Raw genomic sequence first — 16,152 nt, 5'->3', positions numbered from 1 at the left:
TTTTCTGTATATTCTCTTAAATTGGAAACTTTTGATAAAAATAATTTCCTTTCAGAGCAGTTGGATGAATAGAATATTTGATTGTACGTGTTTGCTGAACATACTGCTGGCTTTTAGGAAAACACCACTATTTCAATTTTAGAGATCTGGAACAACAGGAAAATGGTTTTTTGCAACGTTCCTGGTTGACATGACCTCAAATTTCTGTTTTATAAAAAACATTTACATGCTCCACACTCTGGTTTCGAACCCGGGACCTTCGCTCTAGGAGTCAAGCGTCCTATCCGCTACGCAATGACGACCGGCCGAGGGGAACCGGGGCGTAACATAAAGGAGAGTACGACGTATGAAAAACAAGCGGTTTTATTTTAAACACACAAAATAAACAGCTCGTAAAACGACGACAGAAGAACACCAAAGTTCCTGCCATGGCGTTCTAGACCAAAATCTACACGAAGAAAAGGGAGTCTTTCCACGCAGTCCTATTTACAGCGTGACACAGAAATAGCGCGTATATTTCAGAAAATGTAAACCTATTAGAGTTAGGGGACATTTCAAACCATTTTACTATAAAGCTCTGCTTGATGACAGAGAACAAAACAACTCATGAAGCATCCGAAGCATCAAAACATCTGAGCTATCAACATATGGCTGCATTCTCCACCAATCAGCGAGCTCCTCTAGACCATTTAAAAACGAAGTTCCGGTCATCGCGCATCAATCTGGTGGGTCTGTTCGATTATATAACCCAGCGCACCGGATAAGCCGGGCGGGCCAGGAGTCGTGCGTATTGTACAGCGGGAAATCTATTGAGCTCCGCGCGTCTCCGGGCTGGAGCGGTGTTCGAATCGAACAGCCAACAGAAGAACGATCATCTGCGAGGACGCCGCTCAACTATATACAGTAATCCATAACAAAAGAGTAACGTGCTTAGAAAGTGTAAACTACGTGAGATTAATCCTCGTTTAAAACTATATTGGAGTATATTTAAATAAAAATGTGTATTCAACGCGGTCTGTCATACATTAACTAATTTAAACAGGTATTATTACGCGCAACGCGCGCTGTATCGATTAGCTAATAATCATTGACTATTAGCAGCATGTGAAACCAATGCATACACTGCGCGCTATGGCCACAGACGTGCTGCAAAAAACGACGCCAGCCTGAATAATCTGCGTGTCTACTTTCTGGGGCGGATGTACACACGCATTTGCTGTCGTAGCCAACTGGATAATTCGTCTTTTGAGTTCAATGAGTGGAGAGCGGACATGAACCGATAGGCAGAAAGTCGCATCGATCATATTTGTCGAGAGAAAGGGGGGCCCCCCCGTAGAAATATTTCAGCCCCAGCCGTGAAGAAGATGCGACGATGACTCAGCCCCAGCTGAATGAGTTCATCCCCCCCCCGGAGTGCCCTGTTTTCGAGCCCAGCTGGGAGGAATTCTCCGACCCTTTCTCCTACATCAACAAAATACGACCCATTGCGGAGAAAACTGGCATCTGCAAGATTCGGCCTCCTCCGGTGAGTGTTTCCGTGTTCGGGCGCATCTTCCGGGGGGGGTTTATTCGGTGCGTTTCCCCGCAGCTGCTTGTGATAATCCGGCAGGCAAAGTTGTGTTTTGAGGCAGCTTTCAACATGGCGGATTGCGAGTCGGATTGTCAGCTCGCCTGAGCGAGGAGGGTGTTGTGTTTGCCCCCCCCCCCCGGTCAGACAAACAAGGAGGAAACCTTTGGTCCCGGCCGAGGTTTTAACTTTAGTGTGTTTTATTAAAGCGCATGTTGTTGTTGTTGTTGTTTTTAAAGATGTCCGAACGTTAAAGTTTGCGGATAGAACTCGGGAGTGTTTACACTGGCGCGAGCCGCTTCCTGGGTCTGGGCTCGCGGGAGTAGCGTTAGCTAGCAAACATTTAAGATGCTAAATGAAACGCTTAACTAAAATATATAAACGTAACTCTTTAATCCCGTCAGCGTTTGACGGGATTAAATCCGGTGAGCTAACATGGCTGACGTTAATCGGGCCTCGGCGAAGCTGCTGTCTGTCTGACGTCTGACGCTGCGTGCTCGGTGACCGGCTAACTGCGTAGCGGAGAGTCGCTTTTACGCCGAGCGACCCGGTTTTTACGCCGAGCGACCCGGTTTTTACGCCGAGCGACCCGGCTTTTACTACAGTTTCCTCACGTTCACCCCCCCCTGGGGCAGAAGTTTTAGTTTTTGGATGAATGTTAGACTTTAAGTAACGCGTTACGTCATTATCAGGTCCGCTCTCTTATGTAATATTGTCCTGTTATTATTATTTACTACCCCCCCCACCCCCCCATACTTAACAGCAGAAAATCTCCCACGACAGGAAGGGAGGACGGCTTTGATTTAATTCTAGATCTGACTGTAGCACACATTTTTGTGTTTGTGTCCACGCTTACGCGTTATCTGGAGAAAGGCCGACTGGAATAAATGAAGGAAAGCGATGAAAAGCAATGCAGAGACAGAGACCGATCTCAGAGATGGTTGCTCGTCGTCGGTGGAAATTAGGAAGCTGTAAAATGCTTGATTTGCACCGTTCATTGTGGGCCCGGTGGGGCAGAAAGGATGGGGGCTGTTTGTGCAATGTCAAAAAAAAAAAAAAAAAAGCCTCAGCGTTTGTCTGAAAATCTAAAAACAATAAACAAAGGAGGTCTTCTTGTCCTTTCATGGGACGGTCCAATGGAATGGTTGTTAAACATGGTTTCTGACAAAAGCGTTTTACTCATTAATGCGTGTTTCTTTTAGAATCTCATCTGAAATACAACTTTACAAACATGTTTGTTTGGTTTTTCAGCTTTACGGCTCCCTGTTGTTTAAGCTAAATACCAAACATACACCTTAGTTTGTCCTGTAAGTTCTATAAAACTGCTGCACGCCAAAAGGGGAACTGAAATAAAAATAAACTGTGGGGGGGGGGGTCAGCACCATTGTCTGCACTCGTGTGTGTGTGTGTGTGTGTGTGTGTGTGTGTGTGTGTGTGTGTGTGTGTGTGTGTGAGTGTGTGCGCAGCAAAGACGTGGGACGTTAGTAGCCACATGTGCAAAATGATTTCCAGCGTTATCTTAAGGCTGTTTGCAGATACAGCATAAATTTAGCAGAAGTCTTTTTGTTCAAACCAAAATGAATCTTACAAAACAAAACATTTCATTTTGTTCTTTTTTTATACCGGGACATTTGCGATTCTAATCACATAGAGATGCAAAGGTGACTGCTGCCATTGTTGACCCCACGCTGACCGGCCTAGAAAGCAGAAAAATGATTCTACATGTTATTATAGCATTGTTCTCACAATAAGTTTGCAGGCAGAGGGTAGCGAGATTCCTTTGTTTATATTATTTTAAAAACCAGGGATTGTTTCTGTGCTATTTAATAAATACTGTGATGGTAAAGGTTGAACCGGATCCAGATCTGTAACCTAAATTCCGGGCCTGGCTGTGTCGGATCACGTGATCAGTTTACGCGTCTTGCATGCTAATGTAGCACATTCCTGCTTCAGAGCAGTGCAGCGTATCCGAGTGTTGGACAGTTTCGTTTGATTTTAAATGGATGTGTAATAACAAATATCATTATTATAAGGTACTCCATCCTAAGACAATAGAAAAAAATATTATTCTTTCAAAGCATTTAAAAAAAAAATCTCCAGTAAACTCCAGATACCATCTTTGGGTACTTTCATTACTTTTTAACAGTACGAGTGTGTGATATTTGAACAGCATGTATAAAGAGAAACAACCATCTGTTTAGGTGTGTGTGTGGAAGGGGGGGGGGGGCAGGAATGTGTTTGCATGCATCCAGTGGGTGGATTTATATTTAGTTTATACATGTTTGTGTTAGCATGCACTAAAGAAAAAGCCTGAATAGATCTTCTTTTTTTTAAGGGGATTTAAGTGCTTTAATATCAGATATCAGTGTTTAGTCTGCCGGTAAAACGCAAGGACGAAGGCAGCCGTGTGACTGTACTGTCTGGGGAGCTGCAGTTTGAAGCTGCTTTTATTGGAAGAAGATATTTCTATCTTCAAATGTGGTGTGGTGGTGGGAATATTGCACCTTTAGTTTATCACTACTTTAAATATTCTACCAAGTACCAGCCCGATTCCTGACACAAATCGCTTGTGTATGTGTGCTAAAAACACACAGTGACTTCCTAAAGCTGTGCTTTAATTACAGCCTGTGCTTTTACTAGAAGAGGAGCTGCAGGCTGGGTGTGTCGTCAGGGTTGGCTTTTGAATTTGATTTAGTTTTTGTCGACGGGCATGCTGGGAAAAAAGGAGCGTATGGAATTTAAAATGTTCCACTCAAATTATAAGAACGATTGTATTCCTTTGTTGTTATCAAATGCTTTGTTAAATAATTTTCTAGATTGCATTAAAAGACAAATAGTTGAAGTTTCAGTCCCTCGTCTATTCCTCTTGTGGTGTGTACTCGGGTACGTCAAATCTGAGGTAATCTAAAAAAGAAAAGGATGATATCTGTCTGAGCAACGTTTACTAGATGTTCGGTTGCTAGACATGTTTAGGGAATTAGTTGTGCTTTCCTTTTAATATTCATTAGTTATTTGGCACCTGAATCTTATCTTTTAATTTCCATCTAACGGACCTGCTATCTTGATGTGAAAATAGAGTCTGAGTAACGAGTTGGTTTCATGCTTTGGGTTAATCCCTGTTTTTGCTGGTTTCACCTAAACCACCCATAATTCCACCTGGACCTCTTTGTTCACGACAGAGTCTTTTAATATACTCTAGGAAATCTGCCAATGCAATGTGGGGATCAGTCATTTTCCAGTGTACCTACAGAGATTTGGTGTCCATTTTATTTTCTTTTATTTTTATTCTCTCAGGACTGGCAGCCGCCATTTGCCTGTGATGTTGACAGACTTAAATTCACTCCACGGATACAAAGACTCAATGAGCTGGAGGTATATTCATTTATTCTGTTTACACATTTATGACTCATAAACTACAGTCTGTCAATGAGGCGATTTGATAATTAAAACATGTTGAAATGAATATCTGATAACTTCAGGGGATGTTACTGTTTTGCTTCCAGGCTCAGACCAGAGTGAGGCTCAACTTCTTGGATCAAATAGCAAAATTCTGGGAGCTTCAAGGATGCACCCTGAAAATCCCTCATGTGGAAAGGAAGATTTTGGATCTTCACCAGCTGAATAAGGTACAAGCTAATGCCGGTTTGGTTTGGAAGCTGGACCCAACAGCTATCTACATTTATTGATGTGTAACGGAACTCTGTGAATATCCAACAGACGGAATAAAAAATGTCTCTTTTTATTTTCTTAAGCTGGTGAATGAAGAAGGGGGCTTCGATGCTGTCTGCAGGGAGCGGCGCTGGACTAAGATATCCGTCAAGATGGGCTTTGCTCCAGGCAGGGCTGTTGGCTCCCATTTGCGAACCCACTATGAGAGGATTCTATACCCGTATAACCTCTTCCAGACCGGAGACAATCTGCCGGTATGTCCTCCTGCTTATTTTTCTGGCCCTCGTTGAGCAGCGGTAGCTGGACTTGTTCACAGCTGACTGGTCGTGTGTTGGAAACGTTCATAGTCTGTCTTTTCCAAGCGGCACAGTTTATTTCTATTAACCCAAAAACACCGACTAAAGCTACTTCTCTACCAGCTCGATACACACATTCTCATTATAGACGACAGTGCTGTAATTCATCAGTCTTTATTTCAATGGAGATAAAGTCAAATATTTAATATTTACTCTCTTATTGGCAAGGTCTTATAAATTTAGTGTTGCGCCGTTGATTAAGCAGGTGCAATAATAATCTTTTGAGAAAGATTTTGGCCATTCCTGAAAGCGGAGTAATCTTCTATCATTTGTTTGCTGCAGCTGGAGTCAACCTTGCATGTCGATTCCACCGTTTGGAAGAAGATTTGATTTGAATTATTTTATCCATGCCTCTAATTGTCTGAGTTTTTGTTTGTTTGGATGTATTTTGTATTGATACAACAATATTTGTTTGACCCATTTTTCTTCTATTGTGTATTGGTTTTGTTTATTTATCCTAAACGTAGTTCAGTATGTCGTTTTTTTTCCTCTTCATTTACAGAAGGCCACTTTGACCAATGACACTAAAGATAAGGAGTACACCCCTCACGATCTGCCACAGCGGCAGTCTGTCCAGCCGCAGGAGACCTGCAGCATCGCTCGCCGAGCCAAACGGATGAGATCTGGGGTGAGTTTGATGCGTCACGCGTTTCATTTTGTCTACGACAATCGAGAAAGAGCTGCATTTTCAGTAAACGTTATATTACTCTGGCGTCGGAATCCGTCCACCTCTTTACGAACTGTAGTCTCCTGTGCGGCGAACAAGTGTTGAGCTCTGCTTTCCACTCCTCTGACTGTTGCTACGACTCCTAACAGAGAGGCTGTGTCAAAACCGAACCCGGGAACATTTGTGAAACCAGTCCTAACCTGAGGAGGAGAATGGGTATTTATTCTGTCAAGCCAGTACCTGGTAAGAACAAAGCAAAGACGGGGGGGGATCTGGAGAATCTGGAGAATCCTGAAGCTTCCATCGAGCCGTCTTCCATGTCTTTCAGTGAGAATGGCCGTCACGGAGGTGAAGATGGAACCCATTGAACACACAGATACCGTGCTGGATCAGATGGACAAACCTTTAAACAAAGTATGTGTATTTTGTGTTTAAACTCAGACCTGCGTCGCTTTCATAATACATTTAAACGTATATTCTGGAAATGGCACGTCCCAGAATAAAGGCCAGCCCGTTCTGTCTTCAGGTGGACCATTATATGTGCCTGGTTTGTGGCAGCGGGACCGCCGAGGAGCGCCTGCTGCTGTGTGACGGCTGCGATGACAGCTATCACATCTTCTGTCTCATCCCGCCGCTCCACGACGTCCCCAAAGGCGACTGGAGATGTCCCAAGTGCCTGGCTCAGGTGATTAGCGAGACTCTCCACCTCCGGGGGGAGCCATCCTTCCAGGCAGGCTGTCGGGAACAACAACAACACAATCGTTTGTTTGTTTTGCTGAATATCTCATCTTATTTTGTCCCAGGAATATGGCAAACCTGCGGTCGCATTTGGCTTTGAGCAGGCCGGCAGGAGCTACACCCTCCAGTCTTTTGGAGACATGGCTGATTCCTTCAAGTCTGATTATTTCAACATGCCAGTTCATGTGAGTTTGCATCACATCTTTATTCGCATCCAAGTTGTCTCCATTCTTCTTAATTATTGGGGATGCCATGCCGTGTTTATCTCTGGTTGTGTGATTGGTTCACTGGAAACGACTTGATGTCAATCAATTAACTATAAATTCTATGCTAGGTTTAGCATCATTTAGAAAAAGTGTCGTGTTAATTCTTTATTAAAACGTCTTCGACAGTGATAATGATGGAGGGCCTTTGATGGTATCAGGGAACGGGATCTGAATCTGCAATGCTTCTAGGTCGGTGTCAGTGCAGCGCATGAGCCCCCCCCCCCCCCGTCTTCTTGTGTGTTTCAGATGGTTCCTACAGAGCTAGTGGAGAAGGAGTTCTGGCGTCTCGTCACCACCATCGAGGAGGACGTCACGGTCGAGTACGGAGCAGACATTGCCTCCAAGGAGTTTGGGAGTGGTTTCCCCGTGAGGAACGGCCATTTTGAAGTCTCTCCTGAGGATGAGGTACATCATGCCTGTTATATGCCTGGTCGTTTGCACCACGTTGATATTTTAGATCTGAGCTCCCGGTCTTCATATTACACTCCTAACAAAGGAAGGAAAGTTTTATCTTCATTTTTCCATCCACCGAGGTTTTTCTTTTGTTTTCACTTGTATCGGTTGTTTTCTTGTTACCTGATTAACAAAATCTAAAAACGTCTGTGTGTATTTCCATGAGTCTTTGTAGAACAATGGAGTATGGACCAGGAAAGGACCTGTGAAGTTTTAGTAGACATGGTGGAGTCGTTTAGGGAAACCGAGCATGTTTGTAGGATTGTTCGGCCCTAGAACTCGAGTGTCAGTGGAAACTCTTAAGAACCTTATGAAACATACGTGTTAACTCCACGACCTTCAGAGACTGATTTCTGGAATGCCACTTGTCTTAAATCAAGCCTTCATGTTTTAGAAACACGGAATCATGAAAGAAAAGTATTTCCTAAATTCTACAAATGGAGTTTGCTTCCTCAATGTTGGTTTCTTGAAGCATTTTGGGTTCTACAGCCGGAAGCGTCTAAATGGAAAAAGGAGCGTGCGCTGTGGTGTAACGTCCAGCCCACAGCTGGGGGGGTTCAGGGCGATGCTGAGGCCTGTCTCTGACCTGCAGCATTACCTGAGCAGCGGCTGGAACCTGAACAACATGCCGGTGTTGGATGCCTCGGTGCTGACTCACATTACGGCTGACATCTGTGGGATGAAGTTACCCTGGCTGTATGTCGGCATGTGCTTCTCCTCCTTCTGCTGGCACATTGAAGACCACTGGAGCTACTCCATTAACTACCTTCACTGGTACAGCTCCGTCTCTCAGCTATTGCATTCAGAGGCGGACGTTTGGGTCCCTCACTGTACGTAAGGAGCTGTCTGGTGAATCATGTGCAGGGGGGAGCCCAAGACGTGGTACGGGGCCCCTGGTTATGCTGCAGAGCACCTTGAATCGGTCATGAAGAACCTGGCACCGGAGCTGTTCGAGAGCCAGCCAGACCTCCTCCACCAGCTGGTCACCATCATGAATCCCAACACGCTGATGAACAACGGCATCCCGGTAACCCGCTTACCTTTATTCATTAATGAGTGATGGTTCAATGCTTGTTAATAACACACATTAGTATCTTAAATATAGTAGCTACCGTTCAGGATGAGTCTAGATTTAGGCTGGAATCAAGACATCCTCATTTTAATGCTTGTCAATCTAAATGTTCTCTTTCCAACACATTTTCTTTGTAAAATCAAAGACTGTAATACGTGTGCAGCTTGTAATTCCACTGTCCTCCCGTTGCTGACGACCAGATTTATCGCACCAACCAGTGTGCTGGCGAGTTCGTCATCACTTTTCCCAGAGCGTACCACAGCGGATTCAACCAGGGTTTCAACTTCGCCGAAGCGGTCAACTTCTGCACCATGGACTGGGTAAGGAGCCGCTCCGGCTGATCTCTGCGGGACTGTTGCACATGTCTATTACCGGTACCTCTGCGCTGCTCACTCTCTACTAAATGATTGAACTGGGAAATGGTGGCGTTCAGAGATCGGCTGGCTTGCACCAGGATTAAAGTGTGCTGCTAATAATTTGCCAGGGACAGAAATGGTTGAACATTTGTGTAAAATGCAGCGAATGGAGTGAGTGGTTATGTGCATTCTCCATCGTTCTTCCTACCCGCGCTTTGCCCCAAAACTGAAAGTGGACGCTGTGTTCTCGGACAGATGCCCGTCGGACGCAGCTGCGTGGCTCATTACCGGCAGCTGAGCAGATACTGCGTCTTCTCCCATGACGAGATGGTGTGTAACATGGCATCTAAAGCGACGACGATGGATGTTGAGCTGGCGTCGGCCGTGCAGAAGGAGATGGTCGCCATGGTTGCAGAGGTAGAGCGACTAAGAGAGAAGGTTACCAAGATGGTGAGTAGTTTTTATCCTAAAGATCAGCCGTAAACGGTGACTCACAACGTCCAGTAGTTTTAGTGACCTCGATCAGAGTTGTGGGTATTTCCAACAGAAGCCCTTAATTCAATCCTTTTGAATCTTTATTTAAACTCCGTAAGACGCCACATAAAACCGAGAGCCCCGCTGATTGGTGACAGAGAATCGGTGTGGCCAAAGTCGTCTCGTGATCTTTGCTCTTTGCAATTCTGGTTTCCCACGCTCTCCTCTTTCATCCAGCGCTCCCCTGTCTGGATGGTTGCCTGTCTCTTTGTAATAAACAACAACACACCACGGTGTCCCCCCCAGTGGATTCTTGTTATGGGAGTAGCGGCGCTCGGTGTGTAACGCGTGAGCAGAGAGGACGTGTTGGGCAGAGGAAAGCGTTGCTGCTTAGTTGCCAACCTGGCAGGATTCTCTAAACGTACTAAAGTGTCATATTGGAACGATCAGACGAGGCTTTGTTCGTCTGCACGTCCGTCTCCTCTGACTGAACTCGTATTCCCAGGGTGTGGTGCAGTCCAGACGAGTCGATTATGAGAAGCTCCCCGATGACGAGCAGCAGTGCTGCAAGTGTCGCACCACCTGCTACCCGTCTGGCATCACCTGTGCCTGCAGTCCTGGCAAGACGGTCTGTTTGTACCACGCCCAGAACCTCTGCGCCTGTCCCCACAGCAACCTTACTCTCAAGTGAGTCTCCGGTAACCGCGGCAACTAAACCCAACGCGTTTAACTGGAGGCTTTAGTAAAACAGGTTTAATCTAAATGTGATCCGAAAGTGAATTCGTATGTCAGAATTCAAATATTCAATTTGAATATAGCAGTTTAGAAACAGACGTAAAATGGAATGATTCACAGTTATGAAAAATAAATCTTGTTCGATTTGTGTTTTCTCGGCATGTTCATAAAAGCTGTATGTTAAAGGACAAAGCGGATTTCCCTGCTATTTTGAGTGTCTTAACCAAGTTTCCACATCTTTAGCGCTTATCTAAATTTCCAAAGATGCTTTAAACACAGGTAGGAGGAAGTACTTTTTTTTTAAACCTAAATGTACTTCTCTCTCTTTATCCTCTGCAGTTACAAGTTCACTCTGGAGGAGCTGTATTCCATGATGGCATCAGTGACACAGCGTGCAGAGTCCTACAAGGACTGGGTCAGCAATGTGAAGGACATCCTGGAGAACACGGGAAACAAGAAGAGAGGTTTGTGGGCAAAACATTCTATTACAAAAAGGTGCTGTTCTCCTTTATGTCCCTCTCGTCTCAATGACAGGCACTCGGGCCTAATATGTCAGCTGGCAGCAGTGTCTCGTGTATTTATAGAGTTCCCACTGCTTTCTGGTCAGGCTTGGAGGACCTTCACCGCCTGGTGGAGCAGGCAGAAACAAAAGCGCTCCCACAGGGCAGCCTCCTGGATCAGCTCCGTGGCGTCACCGCAGAGGCTGACAGAGTCGCTGCGCTGGCTCAACAGCTTCTCAACGGAAAGAGGCAGACGAGGTGCGGCAGGAGAGCCAACGATGTCTGAGCACAGATTAAAGCTCAAACGACTCGATGTTTTCAATTTAAATCGGCTTGTAACATTTTATTCTGACCCATCGTTGTGTAATTGTGAAATTACAAATCATTATAGTTGGAATAATTGTTATTCTGTCGATCGGACTTTGTGTGTTTTAGAAACCGTTCTGTTGGGAAGTCTCCGAACCAGAACGAGTTAACGGTGGAGGAGCTGCGATCTTTCGTCCGACAGTTCGACAGCTTGCCGTGCAACATCCGACAGGCACCTTTGTTGAAGGTCAGCGTGGGGTCAGAGATGAGGCGTTCATGCTGTGTGTAACGTTTCACTGCCTGAATGTTAAACATCAGTACAGTTACTTAAGGAATTACACATTAAAGGTTTTACCCAATGCCATTTCACCTTTATATTTCAGTCTAACATTCTTTTATGTGGATTTTGTTACGTTTTTGAAGCACCCTAAATGCTTGTTGAATACGACCCCCAGGACCTGTTGACCCGCGTCGATGACTTCCAGCAGCGCGGGGAGCGTCTCCTCTCTGACGAGTCGCCCAGTCCCCTGGAGCTGCAGGAGCTGCTGGATGTGAGCCTGGGCCTGGACGTGGAGCTGCGTCAGCTGCCCCTGCTGAGGGAGAGACTGGAGCAGGCCCGCTGGCTGGACGCCGTGCAGCAAGCCAGCGGGCGGCCAGAAAGCCTCTGCCTGGACACCATGAGGAGGCTGATAGACCAGGGCGTGGGCTTGGCACCTCACAGCTCGGTGGAAAGGGCCATGGCCCGGCTGCAGGAACTGCTGACGGTGTCGGAGCAGTGGGAGGAGCGAGCGCTCAGCCTCTTGGAGGCCAGGTGAGCCCCACGGGGGCGGAGGCTAAAAACAGCAACTGATTATTCACTAATGAAATGAAATGCAGTGTCTAAAGTTATTATAAAACCTTCATAAAGTAATATCTGGGTGGTTTTTTTGTAGTCCTGGTCGCTCCAGGTCGCATCAAAATTAATTCAATCTGTATTTCTAAACAATAATTCATACTTTCATATTTGGTAAATATATTATTTTTACCAAATATAATACATTTTTTTTTACCATATGAAGTCAAAATGTGAAACCAGCGTGGACTTCCGACTGTGTGAATGCGCTCAGCCTGCAGAGCTGGATCACGGTGTGACCGTGTTCAACGCAGCAGTGGCTACGCTAAAGCTACATACTGTGAAGAAGCAGAAAACTTCACTCGTCAGCCCTATGAAACAGAACACGGGCATTTATTTAATGGACCGTTCTGTCGTTCCTCAGGCCCGTTCACGCCATTGAGACTCTTGAGACGGCGCTACAAGAGGTGGAGAACATCCCTGCCTACCTGCCCAACTGTCTGCAGCTGAAGGACGTCGTCGCCAAGGCCAAGAAATGGCTTACTGAAGCCGAAGCGCTGCAGGTGAATGCTTCTTCAACGTTTAAACGTGTCGGCGGTGCTCGGAGGTGATTCGGATTCAGCTCGGGTCTTCGCGCATGCTTGCAGCTCGGGGGGCGCAGTCCTGTGCTGGACAGCCTGTCTGAGCTGGTTCTCAGAGCCGAGGGCATCCCGGTGAGGCTCGAGCCGCTGAGCCGTCTGGAGGCTCTCGTCAGCGACATCCAGGCCTGGAAGGAAAGCGCGAGGAAGACATTCCTGCTGAAGAATTCCCTTCTTTCTCTCCTCGAGGTAAACCAGCAATAGCGTGCGTGCTAAATGAAAAGCCCTTTTAGAAACACGTCGGGACCAGGAAGTGAATAATGAATGTTTGTCTCTGTCTTTTCAGGTGCTTTGCCCAAAATGTGATGTCGGGACCAGTCATCAGAAGTCTAGATCTAAAAAATCAAGAGATGCAGCACAGTTCATGAAAAAACCTTTAACTAAACTGGAGTCTCTGTGTGACGTGGCGAGAGCTCTGTCTGAGAGCAAGGACTCTGCCTCTGCAGTGAGTTCAAAGCCGTGCTGCAATATAGATACGGATTATCTCAAAACTGTAACGATACATCTAAATGTGTTTATTGATGCCCAGATATCAAACGGCCATTGTCCCTCTGTCCATATGTCCCGTACCTGGTCTGTCCACGCCTCCTCAGAAACCATTGGACTCGATTCACTGACATTTCAGACATGCTTTAATCGGGTCAAACATACATTATATATTATAATAATATACAGTATTATATATTATAGTCCTGATCTTTAGCATTCTTTGCTATGAAGTGATGAAACGTATTTCTGCAGTATATGTAGAATGTACTATGTGCTACTTTTAGATGTGTTGTATTCCCCCTTCACAGATGGCCACGCTCGCTGAGATTCGCCAGGGGGAGATGGAGATCATGCTGTCCGTACGTGCTTCAAATGAGTCCAAGCTTCTTCCTGCTGAGAACTGTGGCGCTGTCGGTGCCTGTGTCTGCCAGAAGGCCCCTTCGGGCTCCATGGTGCAATGCGAGCTCTGTCGAGAAGTTTTCCACTGCAGCTGCGTTCCAACGGCGGCAGACCTCGAGTACGGTCAAGCCTGGCTTTGCCCGTTTTGCCAGCAGTCGAGGAAACCCCCCCTGGACAAGGTCCTGCCCCTGTTGGCTTCGCTGCAGAGGATTCGGGTTCGACTGCCAGAGGGGGATGCCCTGCGCTTCCTCATTGAGAGGACGGTGCGATGGCAGCACAGAGTCCAGCAGGCCTGCACAGACGGAGTCCTGGAAGCGGTGTCCGAGATGGTCAGTAGGAACATGTAATGTAAATATGGTTGAAAAGATAAGCCGCCTGGTTGGTGCTTTGCTGATATGACCAGCGGGCTTGTTCTTGTTTCAGGGGAGAGTTGCACCCAGAGTATCTGCACATCCGGCTCAGGAAAACGGTTCATGTTTTCATATAAAGCATCAGTCTGTTCCTGTCCAGGGTCAGCGTTCAGCACTTTGCGTTTATTCATTGTGAGGACTTTTTCTTTTTGTGCCACATCTGAACTCTCCATGTTCACGTGTCCCAAAGGTCTTTGTTCTGAGCTCGAGGAGCTCATGGTGGAGGGGTTCCTGCTGCAGGTCACTCTACCTGAAACGGAGCAGCTGTATAAATACCTGCTGCACACATTTGCCCCCCCGGCATCACACAGTGACCCCTGTGGGAAGAACACAGAAGAGGACCAACCCTGTCTAAAAGGGAGACCCCATCACAAAAAGGTAACGGCAAATAAGTTTGGTTCTTGTCGATCACACTTAATCGCCTGATATGTAATCAATGCTCTGGCTTTTATTGTTACATAGAGTAAAGATTCCAGTCTCAAAAAAGATGTAGCGGATGGTCCGAGCAAAAGGACCAAGCGACGCAAGGAAAGCTCAGACTCTCAGCACAGCGACAAGGCGAAGAAATGCCGGAAAAAGAAGTCAAAGAAAAGCAAAGAGCGGAGTGAAGAGACGACGAGGACTTGTTCTCCCCCCGACGGCGCGTCTGACCCTGCTCCTTCAGATTCGGAGGAAGACTACTCGCTGTGTGCTGCACCGTGGTGCAGAGAGCCGGAGGCCGACGAGGTTTGTCTTTTTATTTATGTTCGTCTACGCAGTGAATCTCAAATGTGGACATTTGATTCATGCGCTGCTGCTAACGCGCTTAAATCGCTGTTTATTCCTCGTGTTGTTTTCAGGTTAACTGGGTCCAATGCGATGGCAGCTGCAATCAGTGGTTCCACCAGATCTGTGTAGGGCTATCTGCTGAGCGAGCAGAGACGGAGGACTATATTTGCATAAGCTGCACACAGCCAGATTATGACAGAGGAGAATGAAGACCAAAAAGTGACTCTGAAGGATCAGCATTCCTTGTAAGACACGGCATTTAGATGCACCCCTGACCTCTGTGTCCCCTCTGGCTTCTCCTCTTTGACTTCTGGCTTGTCCTTAGCGAACATGGTGCTATCCCTGTTTTTCCAGAGTTACAAAACAAAAAAACAAAAAAAACAAAACCTTCTGTCACTGTTTTCATCACGCAGCTGCTTTTTCAGCCTATCAACTACTTATTTCTGAAACTTTCCAAGACTTACCTGCAGGTGAACAACATGGAAAATCTTTTCAAGAACAGGGATTTTTTAACCAAATACGGTCAATTTGATGTCACATTTTAGAACTGCTTTTTTCTTTTTCTTTTTTATGCTTCTGAACAATGTGAAACATATATTTTTCTTTTCTTTTGTAGAGTAAATATTATTTATCTAAGCAATAACTGAAGTCATTAATTTAGGTTTGGTTTTCATCTGAGTTATTCATGCTTTCTTTGATAGAATGCCTTCTTGAAGCTAAATCCAGAATATTTAACTTTCTGAATCCTATTATTTTACACATTTCGTTAAGAATTTATAAGCAGGAACGACTCGAATCAGAACTTGGACAGAGCAATGGCTCCAAGGTCTGAGCTTGTGGATCTGAAAATGTGCAAAAGTTTGCACATGAACATTTGCCCGCTTCCCTTAACAAATCACTGACTTTCCTTTAAAAAGTCTGGATCCCTTTAGCGCTGTGAGTTCTGGATCTGTTACTGGTTTTGGGTGAGACTTGATGTTTGTCACAAAGTAAAAATGAAATGTCCGACGTCAAAGGAATGTACATTTTGTTTGAGGGTGGAGTTTCTCTTTACGGTGTAGGATGAAAATATTGTGTTGGACTTAGATTTATCACAGACAGACTGTGTGATTTATTTGCCACGGGTGTTTGACCCTTTTCTGCTCCTTTTGGAAAATAATATAATTCATATGTTGCAGTTTGCATTATAAAATAAAAATGTTTGTTCCCATGTGCCTTCTCATCTGTGTTTTTACTTGGATCCAAAATGGTGATTTTCAATGTTGGATGCACTAACAAATATAATATTTTGCATTTTAATGGCATCTTTTTATTATTATAATTAAATATTTTGTGATGATTTTAACTGTCATACATTTTAAAATGACTATTTATTTTCAATGATTTTATAACATAAAAAAACGTTTTTTTACAAAGTCAAATTTTATTTATACCAAAATGATGTTTTTATTGATTTG

At 45.2% G+C, this 16,152-nt stretch overlaps 1 protein-coding gene across 1 annotated transcript; it reads left to right on the top strand.

Annotated features, from left to right (window-relative positions):
• The first annotated feature begins 1,372 nt into the window (after positions 1-1,372).
• On the top strand, positions 1,373-15,905 carry kdm5ba (lysine demethylase 5Ba). Its single transcript, XM_068741986.1, has 27 exons — positions 1,373-1,525; positions 4,862-4,939; positions 5,071-5,193; positions 5,320-5,502; positions 6,095-6,220; positions 6,409-6,502; positions 6,588-6,673; positions 6,786-6,944; positions 7,063-7,182; positions 7,510-7,668; positions 8,309-8,490; positions 8,581-8,743; positions 8,989-9,108; positions 9,400-9,594; positions 10,124-10,305; positions 10,693-10,817; positions 10,961-11,111; positions 11,289-11,406; positions 11,615-11,970; positions 12,416-12,554; positions 12,639-12,818; positions 12,916-13,074; positions 13,427-13,846; positions 13,941-14,028; positions 14,118-14,305; positions 14,390-14,653; positions 14,767-15,905. The coding sequence occupies exons 1-27, from the start codon at positions 1,373-1,375 to the stop codon at positions 14,902-14,904; spliced, it is 4,449 nt and encodes a 1,482-aa protein (XP_068598087.1). The 3' UTR covers positions 14,905-15,905.
• Positions 15,906-16,152: the final 247 nt, after the last annotated feature.

This window comes from Brachionichthys hirsutus, chromosome 8 (genome assembly GCF_040956055.1).
Source record: "Brachionichthys hirsutus isolate HB-005 chromosome 8, CSIRO-AGI_Bhir_v1, whole genome shotgun sequence".
Lineage (NCBI taxonomy): Eukaryota > Metazoa > Chordata > Actinopteri > Lophiiformes > Brachionichthyidae > Brachionichthys > Brachionichthys hirsutus.
This window is presented reverse-complemented; position numbering and strand designations above follow the sequence as displayed.

Coding starts and splice junctions, on each gene's coding strand:
- kdm5ba (XM_068741986.1), top strand. CDS start 1,373: ATGACTCAGCCCCAGCTGAATGAGTTCATCCCCCCCCCGGAGTGCCCT. Junction 8,744..8,988: donor TGATGAACAACGGCATCCCG/GTAACCCGCTTA, acceptor GCTGACGACCAG/ATTTATCGCACCAACCAGTG. Junction 11,112..11,288: donor AACGGAAAGAGGCAGACGAG/GTGCGGCAGGAG, acceptor TGTGTGTTTTAG/AAACCGTTCTGTTGGGAAGT.